Here is a 26330-nt window from a genome sequence, read left to right as displayed (position 1 = left end):
TCTTCACAGTCTGCTTTGGTCTTAACTATCTTGAGCAGTTTAGTATCGTCTGCAAACTTTGCCACCTCACGTTAACCCCTTTCTCCAGATCATGTATGAATAAATTGAATAGGATTGGTCCTAGGACTGATCCTTGGGGAACACCACTAGTTACCCCTCTCCATTCTGAGAATTTACCATTAATTCCTACTCTTTGTTCCCTGTCTTTTAACCAGTTCTCAATCCATGAAAGGACCTTCCCTTTTATCCCATGACAGCTTAATTTATGTAACAGCCTTTGGTGAGGGAACTTGTCAAAGGCTTTCTGGAAATCTAAGTGTACTATGTCCACTGGATCCCCCTTGTCCACGTTTGTAGACCCCTTCAAAGAACTCTAATAGATTAGTAAGACACAATTGCCCTTTACAGAAACGACGTTGACTATTGCTCAACAGTTTATGTTTTTCTATGTGTCTGACAATTTTATTCTCAACTATTGTTTCGACTAATTGTCCGATACTGATGTTAGACTTACTGGTCTGTAATTGCCGGGATCACCTCTAGAACCCTTTTTAAATATTGGCGTTACATTAGCTAACTTCCAGTCATTGGGTACCAAAGCCGATTTAAAGGACAGGTTACAAATCTTAGTTAATATTTCTGCAACTTCACATTTGAGTTCTTTCAGAACTCTTGGGTGAATGCCATCTGCTCCCAATGACTTGTTAATGTTGAGTTTGTCAATTAATTCCAAAACATCCTCTACTGACACTTCAATCTGTGACAGTTCCTCAGATTTGTCACCTACAAAATCCAGCTCAGGTTTGGGAATCTCCCTAACATCCTCAGTCATGAAGACTGAAGCAAAGAATCCATTTAGTTTCTCCGCAATGACTTTATCATCTTTAAGCGCTCCTTTTGTATCTCAATTGTCCAGGGGCCCCACTGGTTGTTTAGCAGGCTTCCTGTTTCTGATGTACTTAAAAAATATTTTATTACCTTTGGAGTTTTTGGCTAGCCGTTCTTCAAACTTCTCTTTGGCTTTTCTTATTATACTCTCGTACTTAATTTGGCAGTGTTTATGCTCCTTTCTATTTGCCTCACTAGGATTTGACCTCCACTTTTTAAAGAAAGTCTTTCTATCTCTCAGTGGGGAGCAAGCGGCTGAGTTCTTGCCTTTAGCCAGCCCTTACTCCAGGAGCTCAACACAGCTCACCTCACTAGTCTATCAGCAACTGAGCTGGGTTTCTCCCTTTTAAGCTCCTCCCTCCACTTTTGACATCTCTCACTGGTGCAGAGAGACAGGGCCCAAACTAGCTAGTTAACTCTGTTTTGCCAAGAGTGGAGTTGTTATACCCCATCCTAAGCACTCTATAAATATACAAATAGGCTTAATTAGATTATTAAATACATTCATGCAACATTTGGAAGAGGTGATACTCTGGGGTTTGGAACCCTTCCCAAATTTATTCCAGTCAGCAGTTTCCTACACTGAAGGTGGATTTGAGCTCTCATTGTTAAATTGGAGGTGGCGGAGGGGTTTGAGTACTTTCAGGTGTGAAGAAAACCTTCAGAATATGAATCAATGGAATGTTCTCTTAGTCTACAGCCAGAAGCAATAACTTTGAGTTAAAACACATAATGCATCCAGCAAAATGGGCTAACATTTCTCAAAACTGATGTGAGGTCTTAGGAAAGATGGCTCTTAATGTATACATAAACGGAAAGAAATTAAATAGAACAGTTAGCAAATATAGCCCTTTTTCAGCTGTAGTATTTAAAATAATGTTCAATAACACTATCAATAGTAGTGAAGTCTCCATTTGGAGCAGCCAGACTTCACAGCGAAAGGAACATTTTGCTTTGCCATAACTTGCTGAGCGCTGTAAATAAGAATATTTGCCTAAACAGCTTATTCATTATGGACATAATCCCAAAAGCTGCTCCAAACAGGCTGCCTTTGCTACTATGCAAAGCTCCATTGAACTCAGTGAGGCTCTGTAGCAAGGAGCTCTCATGTCCTCACAACAAATCAGCCAGAGACCTCTTCTGAGTGCAATCACCAGTGCCTTCTATTTATAGTGTCAGTTCCCACCACTTTCTATTTACAGGCTGCTGCCACATGCAACCTGGCAGACAAATAGCTTCTCCAGCCAGCAAGGATGCACAGCCCTTAGCTCTTTCTTGCTCTGCCTGCCTGCCCTATATAGCCCCCTGGCTAATAAGGCCCACAGGTGCTTCCCTTCTATCCAAATAGGCATGGCATACTCAGTCAGGTCCAATCAATGCTTCCTAATTGGAGCTGGGCTAACAGAGGGCTGGCTCAGGACCTCCTGGCCAGCACCCTGTTACATGCTCCCTGTAGATAAAAGGGAGCCCTGCTTGCAATACTAGTGCATATTGGAGCCTTAAAGCACTGGGCTTTAAGGTCCCAAACCTGCTGCTGGGTTCACATTGGCTGACCCCTGCACCTACGAACAGCCCCATTGACTTTAGAGACTTATGAATACATAAGGAAACAGAGGGTTAATGTTCTGTACATCTTTATATAACAATGTTTTGCAATCTCAGCTATAGTATTATATGCTGCATTGGTCTGGAGAGGCAATAATGTCTTCGCAGGCCACAGACTGTAACAGTGGTCCACGTGGACACAAGGGTTTGTGTGTGTGGGTCTAGTTGAAGGATTGGAGCCTGAGACACACTGATTAACTCTTTGTTTTAAACAATCATAGCTAGTAGTATTTGTACTTGATGCATCGTGATCCTGTCAGCTGTTCCAGTTTTGCAACATTACAGTATTATTCAGGCAAAGTATTTTATCAAAGAAAAAAAAATCATTTGCCAGTCACAGCTTGATTTGCACCAATTACCTGAGGTAATGAACAGGAATCCACCCTGTGGCTCTTTAAAATCTCAAAAGAAAACAGCAGTTTGGTGAATGGAAATGGATTCACAGGGCTGATGGGAATAACACACATCCTGCTAGGTCACCAATATAAAAAAGCTCACTTCCAATGCCTCTTATCTGGACAGTGCAGCTTTCAAGAGTATGTGTAACTTCTGGACCTAGAGACATGAGGTGGCATAAATAACTCCAACTTCGCTGCTCCTAGGTAGGCTGAGGGTATTCATGGATTTCCCCCCACCCCCCAAAAGAAACGGGTTCACTACTTTTTTCAAGGACAGAAAATTGATTTTTTCCCCAAAATTAATACTAATAAAAATGCAGCTCCACCAGTATATTAATTATGCTGGAAAATAATCTGTGTGTCATTTCAAAATGTGGTTACTGACTCATCTGTTCAACCAAATGAAGATCCACACATTTGTGCATATGTGCATGTGTTGTTTCTTTCACAATTCTGAGCTACATAAAAGAGACGTTTCTTTGCTACAAAAAAGTTAGGCAGAGTCTTAAGACCGATGTTGAGGTATACAAGACAGACGTCCCATAACAAAAACTTTTAGAGCAATAATAATTATTATTTGTATTGGAGTGGTGCCTAGAAGCCCTAAGATCAGGGCAACATCACGCTAGGAGCTGTACATACACATAGTGGGAGACAGCACCTGTTCCAAAGAGATTACTCTCTAAGTGCCTCTTGCAACAAATTGCAGGACCAGGGGCTCAGATGACAAGACAGAAAACCAGCAGGAGGGGAACAGAGACACAGAGCTGTGAAGTGACCTGTCAAGGTAACACAGCAGGTCAACATCAGAGCCCAGGCCTAATGACTCCTCAGGGCTGGAACATACTAGCGCTTACTTCGGTATAATTTAATTTGGACGGGGGGTGGAAAGTCACCCTCCCGAGCGACATAAGTTACACCGACCTAAGCGCCGGTGTGGACAGCGCTGTCAGCAGGAGACACTCTCCCACCAACATAGCTACGGCCGCTCAGGGAAGTGGAGTAATTATGCCAATGGGAGAGCTCTCTACAGTCAGCATAAAGCATCTGCACTAGCATCACTACAGCGGTGTGAATGTAGCAATTCTAGTGTAGACTAGCTCTCTAGTTCCGTGTCCACTAACTCATGTTACCTCTCAGTGAACTGCTACAGATTATAATCCGCCAGCCTTTTGTCACAAAATTCTGCCCTCAGAAACGTTCAATCCACACCAGAAATTGATGGGAGATAATATATCCATTGGATGATTAGTGAAAATAAATACTGCTCCACATGCTCTGAAATAAATAACAGGAAGCCATACAGATTATATCACCCAAATACTGTACTGTACTTCATTATATAATTAGACCACTTCATGCACATACAAAATACATCAAATCCATAATGAAAAGAAACACACAACGCCACCCTGTATATACACAAAGAAGCATTTTAAATAACGTTGCCTACTATAAAAGCACCTCTGTGCAGAAAAATGCATATCTAACTCAAATGCATTATTATCACACTTGCTCTTCTTCTGCAGTCGTCATAATATTTTTAAAGGAGATCTTGGTTTTAAGAATTGTTAAGGTCACTATTAATGATGAAAGTTTAAAGATCCTCAAACTGGCCCTGCACAAGCTAAGAATTTAAGATGATTCTCCAAATGTAACTAACATTGGGAAAGAAAACTATCAAAAATATATTGTGTTGAAACAGAAATTCTGGTTTGTGGATCATCTGATTTCCATCTATAATCTCGGACAATTCCATATACACATAATTGAGTTAGTTCCCTCAAAGTGACAGAGGATCTGTTATTTCTGTCACTACATGGTACTGCATCTGGCATGAGCCCTTAGCACTCAGCTGCATGACAACAAATTAATGAAAATGCCAACATCACCCTTAAAGAGCTGTGGATTCTATGATACCCCTGGAGTGGAGCAAACACATTCGATCATGATTCAGTTCAGAACAAGACTTGGGGAGATGTAGCATCCCTGGACTGGCTGTGTTTAGTTCTTCTGAGAGCTAGAGAGCTTGGGAGAACTCCAAAGGCTGTCCATGTCCAGTGGCCCTGAATAAAGAATCCCCATTATATTCCTGCAACACAAATTTATCTCTGCCGTGACAGACACCATGCATCTTCCCCAACCCCCAATCATTGAATTCCTTTAGAGATTATTTTTCAATTGGAAAACCCGAATGCCTTTATGTCTAGTAATGCCTGGAGGAGGAGAGAATTTATATTTCCTTTAGCCGAGGGGATCTCTCCTATTAGTATTCTTCATTTCTTTACCCACTACTCTTAAATGTCGAGCATCCTATAGGGTGACCAGACAGCAAGTGTGAAAAATTGGGACAGTAGGTTGGGGGTCATAGGAGCCTATATAAGAAAAGGTCCCAAATATTGGGACTGTCCCTATAAAATTGGGACATCTGGTCACCCTAGCAACCTACTACCTGCCTGCTGCAGGAGAACTTCTGTGGGGTTGCAATAGCATACCACTAGAGGGAGTCAGATGGTATGTATATGTCAGTCAGATTTTGCTTAGCTAATTAAGAGGAGGTAAGTAATAGGTAGGGATGCCTATGGGTATATATGTTCTCCTCCCCTACTTCGTAGACTTCAGTGCTCCAATTCTGTGTGAAGCTGTAGCAATATATATGATACTAACTGAAGTAAAGCCCCTCCAGCCCCAAACTGGCATTGCAGAATGAATTCATCTGATGCTTTCTGCACTGGGTGTTCACACCATACGCAGCATCAGCAACAGAGTGTGGCTACAAGATGTTCCCTCTCCGGAGATGCTCTTTCCATAATGTTCTCTGTTTCTCCTGGGCAAGGGAGCAGAGAGCTCTGATCTCCTCATGCCTTTGCCACTGGATCACTAAGCCAGTCCCTCCAACTATGTGCCATGCAAACTCTTAGATAAATTGCAGCCTACTTAAAATAACTAGATGCTAGAGAGGTTTATCTATCTGTGTGACTGATATAATATGAAATCTTGCTTCTCCTTTTGCTTCTGTTTACTGGCAAGTTGCACACAGCATCCCTCTGAGCACCAAGACACTCTCTGTTCCCAGCAAGTGATGCTTTTGAAGAGATAAGATCCTAGTTAAGCTCACTCCGATTCTAGCTTTAGACTCTGATCCCAGCAACTGCCTTCTCTCAGACACAGTGTTTTGTCAGTTCCACATACAGAGTATCTTAGAGACACTGGAGTGCACAGCAGTGACCTCCACTCCAGTATTAGGTTAATAACAGGATTGCTAGGTTAACAACAAATCTGTGTGCCCCAGATCGTTAATCCCGGACACCGTTTCTTGATTAGAAGTTGAAGGTGGAATGAGAGTTGTATATGAACCTGTTCACTGGAACAGCCCTGAAATATATGTTTAGTTACCTCAAAATTGTGAGACAGACCAATTTTATAGACTTGGGGCTATTCATTATGGTTGGGATCACGTTCTGACTGAAGCAGTTGATTTATCTAGTGGTGCAACACATTTGGGATGTAATCATTCACACACTAGAACCCATCTAAGCAGATGGGAAAGGATCCTGCAGAACTCACACTCAGCTAGAATTTTCCAGCTGTGCTATTTGTGATTCATATTTTTATATCACAACGGTAGCTTATATTTTCAGGTGTTTTTAGTTCCAATTCATATGTTCACATCCAATTTCTCATGTGACTCTTTGTGCTAAAATGTGTTATGTTTTTCAGAAAAATATGAAAATTAAACATAAATTAAAGCTTTGTATATTTTTAGTGATACTCTGAAAATTCTAGGTGGTAAGTGATTTCTTATTCTTTTGATCTCACATCCCTAGTGTTCACAAGTTCAGCAAAATAACTGTGCTAAGAAGAGATTCCATATCAGGTAAATCAGACCATGCAACTATACAAATACAGGTTGTTTTCACTACCTGTCTCTTTCACCAGTATTTACTACACCAAAAGCATATTACATTGAATGCCTTAATATGTTGCTCATTTCTTTAAACTCTGTTCCCCAGTACAAGTGATTTCTAACCTTGTATTTGAAATATTTGAGATTTCAGCACATGCAGCAGAAAGGCTGTAAAACTAACAGATAGGCTGCAAATCAGGAGAATGTGGATAACACTCAAGTACTGTATGCACATTTCTGGAGAAAATGTTTAACACCAATATAAGGAAATGCTCTCTTTTTCCACAAGAGGGCATTCTTATAAATCTTATATCTACTGAGCCAACTGTCCATTACCATAACCATGATTTACACTCTTGTCTTACAGCAAATTACACTGAAGAACTTCATTCTGTTTTTGTTCTCTGCATGCATTTGACTTACATCAGGTTACAAGGCAGTACTATTTAGTTGTGATAGTAGTACACTGTGCTTCACAAATTACTGGTAAACACAAGCAATGATGGGAAGTAAATAAGATTCCCTTTTAACGTCTTTAGAAATAAGAGTACACCACACTAACAAAACTTGTGGCTCTTACAAATACAGACAAACAGGCCACAAGTGAAAGCTAAGATCTTGCAATGTGCTGTTTTTAGAAGCACTAGGACATTTGTGAAAGCAACGGAAATTATACATCACATTTTTCTTCGCTCGTCAATGCTTAGCTATCTGAGTTTACTTTAGTATTCCCTTAATATGCAAGACTATACAGCAGAAGCATGGTCCACATGGGAAATTGACGAAAGCACTCAAAGTACAATGATTGTTATGTTCTCCTTAAATGGAAAACACTGAATGCAAATGACCTATTTAGAAACAGCTAGTATAAGCTATAACTTAACAACACTTTTCTGTTTTCAGTCCCATTATTTAATATATATATAAACCTGTTTCATTTACCAAACCCAAGACTGATTTCTCCCTATTCCTTAGGTCCAAATAAAAATTCTCCCAGAAAGAATGGATGGATTTTGTCCATCAAGAGTCAACTATGTTCCTGGGGAGGCGGTAATGCTCTGGCCTAATGCGTGCCTTCTTCTCCTGTGGGTTGGCGTATTTCCACTTGGACGGGGACATTTTCAGCTTTTTCCTCCTCTTATCCGTGCACCATACCTTTTCGCAATACTCCTCGACCCTCTGGAAGTTGCTGTACCCTATTAGCTGCAGAAATTCCTTGTACCATGGCTTCGATCCCTGAGGAATGCTGCTTTGTGCTGGGCATGGCATTTTATGAGGTATGTCCTCCTCATAGTCTTTGTTGAACATTTCATCCACGCGCCCTTCCTCTACCACCTCCAGGGTGATTTTTCTCACTGTATGAACAATGCTGTGTTCCACAGTCTGACAAAAATAAGTCCCTGCATCCAGCCTGTGCAACCTTAAGAATAAGAGGCCAAGGTCCATTTTGACGATTCTGTCATCTGTCTTCACCTGAGAAACGAGTCAATGATACACTGTATTATCAAGTATCAGAGGGGTAGCCGTGTTAGTCTGGATCTGTAAAAGCAGCAAAGAATCCTGTGGCACCTTATAGACTAACAGATGTTTTCGAGCATGAGCTGACGAAGTGGGTATTCACCCACGAAAGCTCATGCTCCAAAACGTCTGTTAGTCTGTAAGGTGCCACAGGATTCTTTGCTGTATTATCAATGCAGTCACAGTGAGTACAAGATTGTAGTACTACATTAGGAATATTGGTGCAATCATTTTTAAATGTACCGTAGGGACTTGGCTACAAATTCAGCAGTGAGTATTTAGACACAAATCTAAGATGCTGTAACATGCCCTTTTCAAGCACATACAGTGTTACATTTATGGCAGGAGGGAGGAGATTATGTGATGAGAGTGCCAGCATAGGACATCGGAAACCTGGGTTCAATTTACTGGCCTGCTATAGGCCTTCTGAGTGAGAATTGGCACGTCACTTAGTCTCTCTTGCCTTGGTTCCCTATGGGGAAAATGGCACTTCTCTACACTACAGAGGTATTGTGAGGATAAATACATTGTAACAAGGACCATATAAGTAACTAAGATAGATAGCACTGATCACATCCTGTAAGGCCGATATCTGATGGTGGAATACATTTTTGAACTAGTATCAGAGGGGTATCCAGAATCCAGAAAACACCATCCTAGCCACCATGGATGTAGAGGCTCTTTACACAAACATCCCTCACACAGATGGAATACAAGCAGTCAGGAACAGTATCCCTGATGATGCCACAGCACAACTGGCTGCTGAGCTCTGTGCCTTTATCCTCACACACAACTATTTCAAATTTGATGACAATATATATCTCCAGATCAGTGGCACCGCTATAGGCACCCGCATGGTCCCAAAATATGCCAATATTTTTATGGCCGACCTGGAACAACACTCCTCAGCTCTCGTCCATTCACTCCCCTTCTCTACCTAAGCTACATTGATGACATCTTCATCATCTGGACACATGGGAAGGAGACTCTGGAAAAATTCCACTATGATTTCAACAGCTTCCACCCCACCATCAACCTCAGCCTGGACCAATTTACACAGGAGGTCCACTTCCTAGACACCATGGTGCAAATAAGTGATGGTCACATTACCACCACCCTATACCGAAAACCTACCGACCGCTATGCCTACCTTCATGCCTCCAGCTTCCATCCTGGGCACATCACACGATCCATTGTCTACAGTCAAGCACTGAGGTACAACCGCATCTGCTCTAACCCCTCAGACAGAGACCAACACCTACAAAATCTCCACCAAGCATTCTCAAAACTACAATACCCGCATGAGGAAATAAGGAAACAGATCAACAGAGCCAGACGTGTACCCAGAAGCCTCCTACTGCAAGACAAACCCAAGAAAGAAACCAACAGGACTCCACTGGCCATTACATACAGTCCCCAGCTAAAACCTATCCAACGCATCATCAGGGATCTACAACCCATCCTGGACAATGACCTCACACTTTCACAGGCCTTGGGTGGCAGGCCAGTCCTCGCCCACAGACAACCTGCCAACCTGAAACATATTCTCACCAGTAACTGCACACCGCACCATAGTAACTCTAGCTCAGGAACCAATCCATGCAACAAACCTCGATGCCAATTCTGCCCACATATCTACACCAGCGACACCATCACAGGACCTAACCAGATCAGCCATACCATCACCGGTTCATTCACCTGCACGTCCACCAATGTAATATATGCCATCATATGCCAGCAATGCCCCTCTGCTATGTACATCGGCCAAACTGGACAGTCTCTACGGAAAAGGATAAATGGACACAAATCAGATATTAGGAATGGCAATATACAAAAACCTGTAAGAGAACACTTCAACCTCCCTGGCCACACTGTAGCAGACCTTAAGGTGGCCATCCTGCAGCAAAAAAACTTCAGGACCAGACTTCAAAGAGAAACTGCTGAGCTTCAGTTCATCTGCAAATTTGACACCATCAGCTCAGGATTAAACAAAGACTGTGAATGGCTTGCCAACTACAGAACCAGTTTCTCCTCCCTTGGTTTTCACACCTCAACTGCTAGAACAGGGCCTCATCCTCCCTGATTGAACTAACCTCATTATCTCTAGCTTGCTTGCATGTATATACCTGCCCCTGGAAATTTCCACTACATGCATCTGACGAAGTGGGTATTCACCCACGAAAGCTCATGCTCCAAAAGGTCTGTTAGTCTATAAGGTGCCACAGGATTCTTTGCCATTTTTGAACTACTATACAAAAGAATGACAAGAACTAATAGTTGTAAGTTGAAGCTAGAGAATTCAAATAAGATGCAAATTGTTAACAGTGATAGACATTCATCATTGGAATCATTTGCAAAGGGATGTGGTAGAGTCTCCATTAAGAGTGTAAGAGTGTAAGTGTAAGAAGCAGTGGGAGGCTAAGCCTCTCCAAAAAAGGCTGGCCATGCAGGAGGGCAAATGCTGTGGATGTGGCATGGGTCACCTCCGTTTGAGGCACACTGACCCACCACCTTTGGAGTGCTGGAAGCAAAGCTCCTCAGAATTAAGGGAAGGCTCATTTACCTGTAAGATCCCAAATATGACTGACCCTTTTTATAAACATGGTATAACTAGAATTACATGGGAAATTACCTCCTCCTTCCTGGCTTCATGGGCTCGCTGCACAAACCAGATCACTTTAGCTTGTAAAGTTCTAGGGGTACATTCCAGAAGAGTGCTGTTGTACTCTATTCCATATACTATCCGTTCTTCAGTCTTCTCCAGGGCTTCTCCTGTGAAGGAAAGTAAGATTCTTATTTATTTGCCAGCTGTGTAACTAAAATAAATGCTATCCTTTTCATTAAGCATGTTTCCTTTGATCTTTTTAAGGACTTCTTTGATCCATAGCCCTCCAGGTAATGACTGAAATTTAGTATCTACTATTGGCCTTATCCTGTGAACTGTGGAGCATCCTCTGCTCCCACTCTCTACAGGAATGGAAGGCATGGCTCACCTCAGCATCTAACAGAAGCCAGCCCTAAGCCTGCCAAAGTACTGCATGACGGGTGGTTGTGATTGTGCATGTGTCTATAGGGCTTGACCCTGCAAAGTGCTAAGCAAAGCACATATAAATGTGTTTAATTTGAAGTCAATGACACCAATAAGACTATTTACATGCTTGACAGTAAGCATGGGATAAATTATTTTTCAGGTTCGGGAACAGATTTCTTAGGATGTTACATGATCAAACCCTCAAAACCCATGAACATCTAAACTGTTTTGCATGGTGTGTCCAGAATTTGTATAGCTTAGAGCTGGTTGGGAACTTTTTGATGATGGGCTTTTTTTTTCTTTTTTAACCAAAAATGTTGATTCATCAAAACCAAACTGTTCACGAAACAAGGTCATGAGGAATAGAAACTTATGTTGTTTTTATTAAATGAAAGCTGGAATTTTGCCATAATCACATGACTTTTTCATCTTGTCATAGTGGTTCTTACTTGGACATAAAGATGGCAGCTGCACCTCTTGATATCCACAGTCAAGAGATTGAGAAGGATGAATAAAGTGTCCGCTAGCAAGGCATATTTAGGATCCCGGGCAGTGGGAGATATTTTTAAGGACTTGGATTCTCTAGTCCTAGGTGTGAATACACAAAGTGTTTCAGACATTGGCCTTGGCTGCAAACTCGTCTTATGAGCCCCATCAGTCTTGTCTGAGGCCTCTTTTTGGGTGAATAGGATACCAGCAGACATGAATTGTGCTCTGGCTCACAATAATCAGTGCATGGGCTAAAGGCTAAGGAAAGTCATGATCCTGCAGCACTTTCCTCTATTTGTTGCCTCATTCAAGAGGCAAATCCATCTGCTATTATGAGTGACAGCTGTGGTAAGAGAAACCTGGTCGGGTTTGATTAATGTTCTGTCAAGGAAAAAGCTTCCAATTGTCAAAATGTTTCATTTCAACATTTTCAAACAAAAAATTCTGATTCAAAGCAACTTTGTGTTTCAAAATACAGGCTAATTAGACTGAAAGGGGGAATCAAAATCAAAAGAAAACATTCCAAAATTATCAAAACAAACTGTTTCAGTTGATCCAAAATGCAAAACAAAAACACAATTTTTCAGATTGCAAACATTTTTGAGATGTCATTTTTCCCCTTAATTCAAGACAGGAAAACATTTAGAACTCTCAAAAATATTCATGGGATGGAAAAACCATTCCCAGCCCAGCTCTACTGCAGATCTCTACGACACATGCATAGAAAGTACAAGTGTCTAGCTTTGCCACCCAAATGTTACTAAAAAATTCATTTGAATGTGACTAATCAAGAGTCAGTTGCAGGCTCCTACATATAGTGAAATACATGGCAGAACAGACAAAGCAGGTGCTATAGTGAAACAAGGCAGCAGTCTTTCTAGTTCATTTTCTTATAGTACTATAAGAGGAGTGGAGTGCAGGGAAAATATTTTCCTGACACAAACTCATGATCAGTTTCTGTGAATTAATAACCATTATGATTTCTCTTTATCTCTTTATTTTCATTTGCTATGCTCTATTGTGAGGTTCCCAGTGTAGTTCGCAATCAAATCTACGATCTTCATTGCATGCAGTTTTGCAATTAAGTGTCACGGCGGACTATAGATGCCCTCTATTTTTTTCCAGCAGAAATCCCCATGGAATATATTATGCTATGCTGCTGGAAATGGATGGTATTAAATGACCCAGGGCAAATTTAACAAATATTTCATCTTGAAATATTTCCCTTTCAAATTCTAATCCATCCTGCAGAAAAATACAATTTCAGCAAAAAATTCTCTGGAGAAACATCTGTCACAGAGAATCCCCTGATTTTTGATTCTTTTTCTTTAAATTTATTGGGCCTGATCTGGCAAGGATCTCAGCACATCCTGGCAGCTGCTACCTACCTAAGTTTTTATACTGCACACAGTAGCACTGGTTGAAATTAATGGGATGTGAGGCCATTGAGCAAATTGCAGGACTCGTGCTGTGGTTCAGGAGAGCATTTAAGTATGAATGCAAGCCTATCCCTATTTAGGACAGCACTTAAGCATACTCCTAAGTCTCACTGAATCCAATGGGACTTAAGCACAGTACATGGTTAAGCACTGTCTTGAAAAGGAAAGCGTTCCTGCATTGGGATCTTGGTCCTCACAGTGTTCTTCTAATGTCTAGGGTGTAAATCAGGAATAATTCCACTGAAATCAAGAGAGTTACATCAGTATAAAAACTGTGTAACTGAGGTCAGACTCAGCCCTTGATGTTTCCCCTGCGTAAAATCCATGCTGTTTGCTCTAGGCATTCACTAGCATTCTGCTGTACTGTGTGTGGATTACCAATGAACTGCTGGCCAAAGCACTGCTGAGCTGCATTTCCATGTCGAACGTCTTGTCTGCGGAAACGTCTGGGGGGAAAAAATGGAATTGTTTTAAGAAATATATTTAACTTTTGGACTGTTGACCTTTTACACTTAAGTTGGATGCACTAGAAATTCAGAGAACTCGATCTTACTACTGAAACATTGGCTGCACTATCACTGTGTGGAATGAGGTTCATACATCAGTACTGTTTTTCATCACTTAAACTGAAGGTGCACAGATGCCTGAAGGAGGAGACTGTCTGTAGAAGTCTTATATGTCTAAAGGAAAGTCTCAGATATGTGCATTTGACTCAATCTATAGATACTGAAACCAGATATTCTAGACCAATTCGATGCTAGTTTAGGGGAAAGAAGACTGGAGGAGGCTGTAAGCTTTCTTTGTGTTCACCATTCTGATCCCTGGCAAAATCTGGAGCAGCATGAAAGCTGCTGTATATTGCAAACATTCTCCTCCTTTAACCATGCCCTGTACCCCAGAGCTGTAGAGGGCCTGTGATAGAAGCTGTTATAGCAACTCAACAGTAACTGAGCATTCCCATAGGCAGGGGAATTCCTAAGTGGTTGAATTTACTGGCTGCAAGATTGCTTTGAACTTTTACGCACGCACACACACACATAACACTATTTAGTAGAAAAGTTCTTTTGAGTCTTTCACAGTTTATAATCTGTGTGGAGGTTTTTTTTAATTCTTAGCTCTTGTATAACTCCTCTCATCGGAGGAACTTAAAACACTCTACAAACATTACTTTAGCCTCCCAATGCCCCTACATCATTAGTATTATCATTCTCATTTTACCAAAGGGGAAACTAGCCTATCTATTGAGTCACTACCAAAGCTGAGCCACGAATCCAAGAATCATTGCTCTAATCACTAGACAATACTCTCTCGGTTTTTGAAAAGAAGTTATTTACAAAACTATGGAAAATAAATGCAAATACCAAACTCTCCAACGAATACCAACAAGAATGATGTTTTTATTTTGAACACTTTGTTCTCTGACCATAACCATTAATAAGATTAAAGCTAGTTGCTAAGAAAGAAAATATCAGGAAGCTGAGTTTACCACCTTGAAAGTTGCAGTGTTTTGAATCCTAAAATTTACAGTTAGAACTCAGGATAATTTTCCTGTGTTTGCATAAAGAATAATTATACAGAACTATCAGTTTTGCATATGCAAGGCTGAACAGCTGATTAAAAGGACAATATGGTGAACCTCCTAGAGCACAATTATTTTCGTATGAATGTGTACCTACTATATACAATGTATAACAGAAATTAGCCAAGCTTAATGACTTTGTCCTTATTTAAATAATATCAGTAATTAACATAGCTCTTCCTGCCACCAGGACACAGGGGATCAAATCCTCAGTGGATGTAAATTAGCACAGGCACACGGACTTCATTAGAGCTCTGCTGCTATACACCAGCTGAGGATCTGGCCAATGGAATACCATACGTGTTGAAATTTTAAGTAGGGATGAGGAGGTGTTAGGGAGGTTGCTTTACGATGATGGACTTTAGGTAGGAGTTCTCATCCTATCATCACACACGGAAGAACCTGCTGTTGGAAGGTCTCAGAATTAACATCACATTAAGATATATGGGGCAGATCAACTATTGTTCCAGCCTCTCTGCAGACTCTTGGAAGACATCTTATCACTAATTATACTGGGTTTACATTTTCAAGTTCTTCTTCACAGTCATGAGGAATAGAAACTTATGTTGTTTTTATTAAATGAAAGCTGGAATTTTGCCATAATCACATGACTTTTTCATCTTGTCATAGTGGTTCTTACTTGGACATAAAGATGGCAGCTGCACCTCTTGATATCCACAGTCAAGAGATTGAGAAGGATGAATAAAGTGTCTGCTAGCAAGGCATATTTAGGATCCCGGGCAGTGGGAGATATTTTTAAGGACTTGGATTCTCTAGTCCTAGGTGTGAATACACAAAGTGTTTCAGACATTGGCCTTGGCTGCAAACTCATCTTATGAGCCCCATCAGTCTTGTCTGAGGCCTCTTTTTGGGTGAATAGGATACCAGCAGACATGAATTGTGCTCTGGCTCACAATAATCAGTGCATGGGCTAAAGGCTAAGGAAAGTCATGATCCTGCAGCACTTTCCTCTATTTGTTGCCTCATTCAAGAGGCAAATCCATCTGTTTGGTGACATTTTGCTATTATGAGTGACAGCTGTGGTAAGAGAAACCTGACTGAAAGGCTAGGAAAATGGTTCCGAAAAAAAAATGAACATGTTAAGATTAATTTCATTGGTTGATTGGTTCATTGGCTCCGATTCTTGTGTTATGTGAAGGACTAAATAATATTTCCTTATTCACTTTCTCCACACCATTCATGATTTTGTAGACTTCTGTCATATCCCTCCGTAGATGCCTTCTCTCCAAGCTGAATAGTCCCTGTATTTTTTGATGTGGAAGCTGTTCCAGAGCCTTAATCATTTTAATTACCCTTCTCTGTACCTTTTCCAATTCTAATATACCTTTTTTTGAGATGGGGCAACCAGAACTGCATACAGGATTGAAGGTGTGGGTGTACCATGGATTTATATAGTGGCATTATGATATTTTTTGTCTTATTATCTATCCATTTCCTAATGGTTCCTAACATTGTTAGCTTTTTTACAGCCATTGAATATTGTGCAGATGTTTTCAGAAAACTATCCATGATGACGTCAAGACCTCTTTCTTGAATGGTAACGGTTACTTTAGACCCCATCATTCTGTATGTATAGCTGGGATTATGTTTCCCATGTGTATTAATCTGCATTTATCAACAATGAATTTTGTGGCCCAGTCCCCTTGTTTTGTGGTATCCCCATGTAACTCTTTGCATTTACTTTGGACTTAACTATCTTGAGAAATTTTGTATCATCTGCAAACTTCGCCACCTGACTGCTTACCTCTTTTTCCAGATTATTTATTAATATGTTGAACAACAGAGGTCCCAGTATAAATCCCTGGGGACATCGTTATTTATCTTTTCCATTGTGAAAACTGACCATTTATTCCTACTCTTTGTTTGCTGTCTTTTTACCAATTATTGATCCATGATAAGACCTCCCCTCTTATCCCATAACTGCTTAGTTTTCTTAAGAGTCATTAGTGGTGGACCTTGTCAAAAGCTTTCTGAAAGTTCAAGAAGACTATCCATGTGATCACCCTTGCCAACATGCTTGTTGACCTCCTCAAAGAATTCTAATAGATTGGTGAGGCATGATTTCCCTTTACAAAAGCTATGTTGACTCCTTCCCAACAAATCATGTTCTTCTATGTGTTTGATAATTCTGTTCTTTACTGTAGTTTCAACCAATTTGTCTGGTGCTGAAGTTAGGCTTACTGGTCTGTAATTGCCAGGATCACCTTTGAGACCTTTTTTAAAAATTGCATCATGGTAGCCATCCTCATTAGGTCTCATTAGGTGGGTCTTCAATGGCTCAGCCCTCTGGCTAATTCACACTGTTGTAAAATGGATACATCCCTTCTTGGGTATTCAAGTCCAAAACAAATATGAAGTGAAGTCATCCAATTCCCTGGCTCAAGATGGAGTCAGCCTCTGCTTCCTGAGGATGCCTTCTCTCTTCTGCCCCTCTTGGGCTCCTTTAAGTCCAGACCTCTGCTTGGGCTTCCATGGGAAACTTATCCCCTTCTTAGAGTCCCACCAGAACTCTAAGTTAATCCTCACCAGGATCTCCAGCCATGTCTCTGGGCCTCTTTAAATCCCTTTTCTTGATCTTTTATATGAGTCATGTCTCCTTTTTGGGGCTTAGGCCACTCCAGCATTGGCTGGTGGGGGGACCTGGGCCTGCCCACTATTCTGGGTCCCAGACCAGGGACCGTATATACAACAGCCATGTACTGCTTCCTTCACTTTGCAGCTGTTATTCCCTGGGCCTTTTCACACATAGCCCCCTTTTCTTCACCCTGACCTCAGGGCTGAAGTTTTCAAATCCTCTTCCTCCTGGCTGCATGCAAGTACCACTCGAGTCCTTCTTCTGATTCTCTTCTTGATTGCCTGTGACCAATAACAAATACTCTTTCTTGCCCCTCTGGTCCAGCCAGGAACTGACCTGTTCAAGCCCTGCAACTCCTTTTATATAAGCCTGCCACACTCCAATTGGCTGTTTCCCTTAAGCCTTTCTAGCCTATCCTGGAAGACCCACCTTCAGTGCTCCCTTTCCTGGAAGGGAATGTGGTAGGACCATAAGGCCTCCAGCAGGGGGCCTCAAAAGGCTCGGTACACACTATCATAATTACGTACCACGGTTAGTAGTTCTTCAATTTCATATTTGAATTCCTTCAGAATATTGGGTGAATATCATCTAGTCCTTGTGACATACTACTGTTCAATTTATCAATTTGTTCCAAAACCTGCCCTACAGACATCTCCCTCTGGGACAGTTCCTCAGATTTGTCACCTAAAAAGAATGGTTCAGGTGCAGGAATCTCCCTCGCATCCTTTGGGCCTGCCTAATTATACTCTTATACTTGACATCCCAAAGTTTATGCTCCTTTCTATTTTCCTCAGTAGGATTTTACTTCCAATTTTTAAAGGATGCCTTGGTTATACATTTAATTTGAGCCTCTATTATCATGCTTTTAAAAAGTGTCCATGCAGTTTGCAGGCATTTCACTCTTGTGACTGCTCCTTTTAATTTCCATTTAACTAGCTTCCTCATTTTTGTGTTGTTTCCCCTTTCTGAAGTTAAATACTACTGTGGTGGGCTTCGTTGGTGTCCTTCTTACCCACCACAACAAGGATGTTAAATTTAGTCATATTATGGGCACTATTACTGAGAAGTTCAGCTATGATCACCTCTTGGACCAGATCTGTTGCTCTATTTAGGATTAAATCAAGAATCGCCTTTTCCCCTAGTGGGTTCCAGGACTAGCTGTTCTAAGAAGCAGAAATTAATGGTGTCTAGAGATTTTACTTGTGCATCCTGTCCTGAAGTGACATGTACCGAGTGAATAATGGGGATAGTTGAAATACCCCATTATTACTGAAATTTTTTATTTTTATAGGAGGACTAATCTCCACGAGCATTTCTCAATCACCATCGCCATCCTGGTCATGGAATTTATATCTAGAGAGATTCTATTGTACAGTTTGATTCATGTAAGATTGTTACAAATTTGATTCCATGTTTTCTTTCACATATAATGCCTCTCCCCCATCAGCATGATCTATTCTATCATTACTATATATTTTGTTCCCTTGAGTGTCACCATTCCACCAGGTTTCTGTGATGCCTATTATATCAATATCCTTATTTAGTACCAGCCACTCATGTTCACTCCTCTTAGTATTTAATACCATGCTGATTTTGGGGTTAGCACTTAGGTCCTTATTCTATAAATCACTTAAACATCAATTTAACTTTAAACATACGCTTAATCCCATTTTAGGACTTAAACACTTGCTTACAGTTAATCACATGTTTAAGCGTTTTCCACAGGCATGGACTTAAAAACAACTCTGCACTCTAGTACAATGTTGAATTGGAGTTACCATGTAGTTATCATGGTTGTGGGATTAGAACTCAGGACATTTATCTCTATAAACCTGGCTGAGTGCCTGTATCACCAAACAATACCTGTGGTCTTTATTTCTTGAAAACATCGAGGTCTGCTGAATTAGCAGGCTGCACTCTCTGCTAGTGCTGATAGCACTGGAGCTCCAAGAACAGAAGTATTGAGCAGCCAAAACAACCTGGCAGCAGTAACGACATTCTTTAGCAACCTACTTAACAACATGTAGTAGCCTGCAGATTTTCTATTTTATGTTTGTTTAAACACTTTTCACGTCTTACGCTCATTAAGTTTTAAAGGAAATAGTAGCTGATCTAAAGGAGGGGTGGAATTAACTACCCAGATGTGGTTCTGCTTGAGTTGCACTTTTAAGTATGACTGATTTTAAGATTTCAAACCCAACCCAAATATATTGTGTTCACTTCCATACAATTAGGGCTAAATTCAAGCTTCTGGGTTAGCATTAGGACCAAATCAAGGCAGGGGAGTGCGGCTTGGAAATGGTGGCAAGTGGTATGATGTCATTGGGGCTGCCGGAAAGAAACCAATGATTCCAGATGTGTTAGGTCATGAGTGTTTATAGGTAGTTTTTGCTGTGCCTTTGGTTACTCCCTAAGTTAGCTTGCCAGCCACAAGGCAGGGAGAAGTTGGAGAACAGAGACATGGCTAACCCTAACTCAAACACACATCTTCTGAGGTGTTGAGTGCTGGGCTGCTCAACATCTCTGTGTGAGTCCAGAATGCAGGCAGCCACAACAGACCTGCATCTTACCTAGAAGCACTGAAAGGTGGTGGTGGTGGTGCAGTATGAGGGGCTCCATTCGCTCTACGGAGACCTACTTTTTCCATCAGGCTCAGTCTCTCCACCCTGAACCAGGTGGATAGCAAAGCAAAGTTGTTACTATCGGATCAGTGACCTCCCGCATGTAAAGTAAGTTTGTGGTCTCAAGTCCAGTTAATAGTGGACATCACAAAGCCCCCATTACCATAGCTAGCTCTTAACAGCAGAGAAGCCAAGGAGTGAATGGAGAGATTGAACTACTCTCTTCTCTCCAGAAACAAACCCTCCAGAATCTTGTTGAGGTGCATTAGCAAGACAGCATGAGGCTATCTGCACCACACAGTTCCTAGTTAAATAGATTAATCAGGACTCTCCAGGGCATTTACATGATTAGACAAGTATCTAATTTGCAATATAATTATGATCATCCAATTCCTGCTTATGCTGTAGGGAACAATGCTTACTGACCCAGAATATAACGGATGATGTATCTGTTCCACCAGTACTTTCCAGGACTGTAACAATCTGCGCCAGATTCTTCTCATTATAGGCAAGTGAGTGGTCTCCATTTACGCCATTGGGACTGCTTCCATGAGTTATGCATGGAGGATCTGATACAATGTGTAGACATGTCATGGATTCTACTTAGCTTAACTTGGATCTTGCAAAGACAGAATGTTCTGATAGGTTCTTTCTTTAGCTGAATCTTTGGCTGTCTTGCTCACGTATGGTTTCTATGAGGCAGTCTATCCAGAAGACTGTGCTACCCAATTCTCTTCCCATTACCTTTTCAAAAGTTACAGAAGCATTCATTTTGCCTAGCTACAGTTAGCAATGGGTTTGAGACTACCAAGCTTCCAGAGTTATGGGAGGACAAGAATGAGGTATCGTGGGTGAAGCAAAAAAACAAACAAAAAACCATAGACCTGTGTTGTTTTTTAAGAGAGCATTGGTGGATTTGGAGACATCATGAACTGCCTCTGGAGTAATCATCATCACTTTTTTTTAAGCAGAATCTCAGTACAAAAGGAACACATCTTTGCATTAATTCAAAGTAAGCCTGTTGAAAATGGCCAAGTTGTAGTTCTAATGAATATGAACATGTTTTTGCAGAAGAAGTAATTAAAAGTAAATCATGGAAAGGACTGTATCATAAATAATATGCCCTTTTGCTGACTTCTGCAATAATCATTACAATGTATTGATAGAGAGCTAGGCACTGTCTGAATATGTCTTGCAATGATATTTGGCTGTTAATATATTTGCTTTCTTTCTTTTTATAGGCTGTTGAATTGTATAGTTCACCATATAATACAATCTAAATAAATTATTGCACATTGTAGAGAATGAAGTCGTGTCTTCAAGCTGTAGCATTGGGAACATCAGACATTTGTTTAACACTCAGTGTGTCTAGCTCCTAAGAAGTGTGTGCACTTAACATCTGTGCATGTCAGCATGTTCATTTATATCCTTCAGTATTTCCAAAGGCTGGGTTAATAAATCATTGGCTAAAGTATATCATTGTTCAGTTATTTATACGAGGGGGAGAAGGGAAATCATTTCTGTTGCAATAGGAAGTCTTTAGATAATTATTATGCAAAGAGGATTTTGAAGCAAAATACAGTTCTCACCTCTTTGCCTGCATTCCTGTGGGATAGTATCTAGAACAGGATATCCCATCCCAAGCACAATAAGGATCTCTTGCTAGGCAGCAGTCAGCGCAGGCTGTGCCATACATGTCACACTGATGGAACTTCACTTGTGCTACGGCAGACTCAGATCCAACATACAGTTGTTGCTGTAGAAAATGTAGCACACACTGTTATGGGCAGAGCATCTACTAGGAAAAGACAAGGTCATTTGCCACTTGAACTTTAGAAAATGTCAGCTTTACAGTTGTCCATGCAAGCTTAATTCCCTTCTGCCCTCTTGGCGAGCTATCTTGTGCATGGTCTGAGGCAGGTCATATAATGGTTTGTGGTCATACAATTAAAGGATGCACATAATGCATACGCAGAAAGAGCAGAATTAAGATTGTACATGCAAGCTCAATTCTGGCATTTCCTAACTTGACTTTGTAACCTTATTATAATTTTAACGTAGTTTTTCTGAGTGTAATTTTCTAAGTGTTTAAAAAAGCAAACTGAAAAACAGAAATTCCATCATGTGGAACCATAATAATCCCCTTGTGGGTTATCAGCAGGATATGGACCTATAGAGTCCCAGAACAGAGCTCTGGTGCTTGAGTCAACTGAAAAACTCACAGCAGATTTACACTGTTATTATCTCTGTGGGCCAGCACAAGATGCGGATGAGACAAACTTTGCCAGAGTGTTTCACAGCTGTTTGAGAGACAGCAAAGGAATGTTGAAACTCAGGACTCCTGGGTTCAGTTCTTGGCTCCGTAGGGGAGTGTGTTCTAGTGGTCATAAACCCTTCTGTCTCTCTCCCCTGTCCAACTCTGCTTCTACCCACCCTCTCCTTCTTCTTTTCCTGCTCCTATCCCCCCACTCTACTCCATTCCCCCCCACCTCTGTTCCTATATTTTCTCTTCCCTCCTAGCACTGGGTCCTGCCCCTCTTCCTCTTGCCTCTCTCCCACGTCTGGTCCAAGCTCATGCCTCAGTCCCACTCCTCTGCTCCTATCCCCTGGCCAGCTCTTAACCTTTTTACCTCATGCGCCTATCCCCTCCTCCCTTCTGCTCCTGAACCTGTCCCCATATATGCTCCTACCTCCTCACCCTCCCCCGTTACTACCCATTCCTTTCCCCAGATCTCTTCTCCTGATGAGACCACAGCTACCTTCATTTGCCCCTATCTCCCCTCCCACAACCCCTGCTCCTTCTCTCCCCCTTGCACCTCATCTCTCTGCACTCAAGACAGGCTGATTCCTCCTTCTTCTCCTTGCTGAAGGGTACCAGCAAGGTGTGTGTAGGAAGTGGCCCCGTGAGCACACACACACTCACAAACTATTTTCCTGCTTTAAGTTCCGGTGCCCGGCATGACAGTGGACCATAGTCGCTGGGAGGAGCAATAGCAGGGAAAGACCTGCTCAGCTCCTGCAGCTCTGGTGGAGCAGGTTCTCTTGCTCTGCAGGGTGGGACATTGTATGGGGCTGAAGCATGCTCAGTGCAGTGGAATTTTCAGAGAATTACCAGCCAAACTCTAACAAGTCGCTACTGGGCATGTGTGAACTGAGATTTTTTTCAAAGGCTCATAACTTGGCCATTTTGGGGTGTTTTTCATGGGATCTGCACAAGGCACATCCTTGATGCCAGGGTGACCTCTGTGCCCAATTTTATGTCCCTGCTCCAAAACATGAGATGCTAGAGCTTCTAAAAAAGAATTTCAAACCAATTGATTACCACGAGCGAAACAACGTATTTTCTCCTTATTTCATACTCAGAAATGGCTGAACCATTTTTGTGGAAACTCTAAAGCCCGAGGCAAACACCTTGGCATGGAAAATTTCAGCCAAAGAAGTTAAAGTTTGGCAAAGCTATAAGCAACTGAGAACAGGGTCTTATACTGGGAAGTACTGGGAAACTATAGGCGTTGCTACATGCATCACCTATAATATATACACACATGAGTGAGTGTGACAAATGTGAAATGCAAGAAGTGTATATAAAGGCGAGATCATCTAATAGTGTGTGATATTTAAATGTGAACTCATCTTAATCATGCTCTGTTTCATTATAATCTGTGCGGTTCATATTATCAAAGCAAATGGAAGATCAGTCTGACTCATGAATTGCTGGCACAATAATCACAGCAGGGAATAACTTGAGGGAAGCAGGGACTAAGGAAAAATCTGTTGCTGATCAATGTAAAGTGATTGGTCACAGGAGCATGCAGATTTCCGGGCAAGGAGAGCCTCCTTTGTGCTGCCCATGTCCACATTCAGTAGCCCCATGAGAGGAAGGGTTGGTCCTGATGTGGTTCAAACCCACCAGATTTCTGTTTATCAGTGAGAGAGGGGTCTCTCCCAACAGCCCTTTGTGGTGCTCGGCCCTTTCCGGCCCAGAAAGCCATAGACTCAGTTTCAAATTCCTGCCCTCGACCAGGCTGACTCCAGTCATTTGAACTAATATTCAGCCATCCTCTGTAAAATGAAGATCTGAGGCCAGCTTGGACTGATATGGAGATTCCCAGTTGCGTCTTTTGCTCCCTATGAGAGAAAGAGCTAGGAGCATCATGGAGACCGCTTGAGTTGTACCCGCTCTGGTGGACACTCAGAAACTATGATTTAAATCGTGCCCAACGCTCTCTGGGGCCACTGAATATGAAGGTGGAGAGTACAAAGGAGGCTCCCGTACACTGAAATCCCCATGCTCCCTTGCTCAATCGCTTCAAATTTATCAGCAACAAAGTCCCTGTCTCTCAAGCTATTCTCTGTGTGATTACTATGCCAGCAACTCATGAATTAGATTGATTTTCACTTGCTTTGAAATGGATGCTAATGTGAACGCCGCAGATTTATACAGCAAGGAAAAACCTAAACGTTTCATAAAAAGCAGAGCAAGATTAACTATGAGTTTATATTAAAACATTACCATATATTACTTGACCTAATCATTTTATATATGGTATCCAGCTATATGCAGTTTAGATCTTTGCCTCAGTTCAGTTATTGAATCATGTTATTTTAAACACAGAAAAATACTTGCCCTCTTTGAAGATATTTCCATAGAAATAATAGGAACTGGCACCTGAAAAAAAAAAGAGGTTGGTCTTTTGTTTTACATGGAAATCAAAAGAAATGCCTTGTTTATGATGAGTGTACATTTAACAGGAAGAGTTATAGTATTACTCAAGGTATGTGGCTCTCCTCTCTATACCAGGTGAAGTACCCTCATTTTCTCTAGGTCACTTTGTCAGAGTGAAGGAAATGAATGAAATTGAGAACTATTATTTTTATAAAAAGTGATTTTTTAAAACCCACGTATTTTTAATTCAGGGAATAATATCAAACCCAATGGGAACATAGCAGTTGCCATGCTGACCATAATGTCAGGTCCTGGTTTCACTGATCCCTTTTGTCCCACGTTAATATGACAAGCAGAGTGTTCTTTATAGATGGCAGGCTGACAATAGATAAATTAAATTTTCTGACATTGCATCTTGTGGCACTGTCCCCTTTGTCTTTTTCTCTGACTTCCTGTGATACTGGCAGAACAGAGTTCTCATGGACTACACTGAGAACTAGTCCCACTTAGTGGTCCAAGCCCTGTAGTCTTAGAACTGTAGTGACTCGGTGGATAGGATTTCATTATATCTAGTTTGCTACCCACCAAAAAACTGTGATTTTTATTCAGGAAACATTCTTATTGAGTGCAACAGAAATTTTTTCTAAGCAGGGAATCAAGATTTGGCCCACAGCACATACTGAATCTCTCCTTCTGGGCCTTGGTTTTTAGCTGGACCTTCACTAAATCTCCAGTAATCTGGGTGCCATGTTATGCTTGCAATTTAACCCATTTAGATGTGTAACTGACTATTTCGGGGAGGGATAAAATCAAGCAGTTAGTCTTCTACCTATAAATTAGCCTAAAATCTTACAGGCTCTGTTTGAACATAAAACATTCTCATAAGCAAATTAGGGAAATGTGGTCTAGATTAAACTGCACAACTGGTTGGAAAACCATGCTCAAATAGTTTGCTGTCAAACTGGGAGGACTTATCTATTGGGGTCCCACAGAGATCTGTCCTGGGTCCAGAACTATTCAACATTTTCATTAATAGTTTGGATAATGGAGTAGGGAGTGTGCTCATAAAATTTTGGATTGCACCAAACTTGGAGGGGTTGCAAGCACTTTGGAGGGCTGGATTAGAATCAGGGGCGGCTCTAGACATTTCGCTGCCCCAAGCACGGCGTCATGCCGTGGGGGGCGCTCTGCCAGTTGCCTGTCCCGCGGCTCTGGTGGACCTCCCACAGGTGTGCATGTGGAGGGTCCGCTGGTCCCGCGGCTTCGGTGGACCAGCGGACCCTCCGCAGGCATGCCACCAAAGGTGGCCTGCCTGCCGCCCTCCCGGAGATCAGCAGAGCGCCCCCCGCGGCATGCCGCCCCAAGCACGCACCATCCCTGTAGCCGCCCCTGATTAGAATTATAAATGACCTTTATAATTTGAAGTTGATGAAATTCAATAATTCAATAAAGACAAGTTCAAGGTACTACACTTAGGAAGGAAAAATCAAAAGCACAAATACAAAATGAGTAATAACTGTCTAGGCAGTAGTACTGCAGAAAAAGATCTGAGAGTTATAGTGGATCACAAATTGAATATGAGGCAACAATGCG

The 26330-nt window shown here is 41.5% G+C and overlaps 1 protein-coding gene across 3 annotated transcripts in view; it reads right to left on the bottom strand.

Moving 5' to 3' along the window:
• Positions 1-7152: 7152 nt before the first annotated feature.
• The window catches only part of SEMA3E (semaphorin 3E), a 276746-nt gene continuing 257568 nt past the window's right edge, over positions 7153-26330 (bottom strand). For all 3 annotated transcript variants that reach the window (XM_050936862.1, XM_050936864.1, XM_050936863.1), the window contains 5 exons: positions 24699-24740; positions 21661-21827; positions 13654-13721; positions 10949-11088; positions 7153-8271 (listed from right to left, as the gene is read on the bottom strand). In XM_050936862.1, coding sequence (XP_050792819.1) covers positions 7819-8271; positions 10949-11088; positions 13654-13721; positions 21661-21827; positions 24699-24740 — 870 coding nt within the window. In that variant the 3' untranslated portion in view covers positions 7153-7818. The remainder of the gene's footprint in view (positions 8272-10948; positions 11089-13653; positions 13722-21660; positions 21828-24698; positions 24741-26330) is intronic.

Source organism: Gopherus flavomarginatus, chromosome 1 (assembly GCF_025201925.1).
Source record: "Gopherus flavomarginatus isolate rGopFla2 chromosome 1, rGopFla2.mat.asm, whole genome shotgun sequence".
Taxonomy (NCBI): Eukaryota; Metazoa; Chordata; order Testudines; family Testudinidae; genus Gopherus; species Gopherus flavomarginatus.
This window is presented reverse-complemented; position numbering and strand designations above follow the sequence as displayed.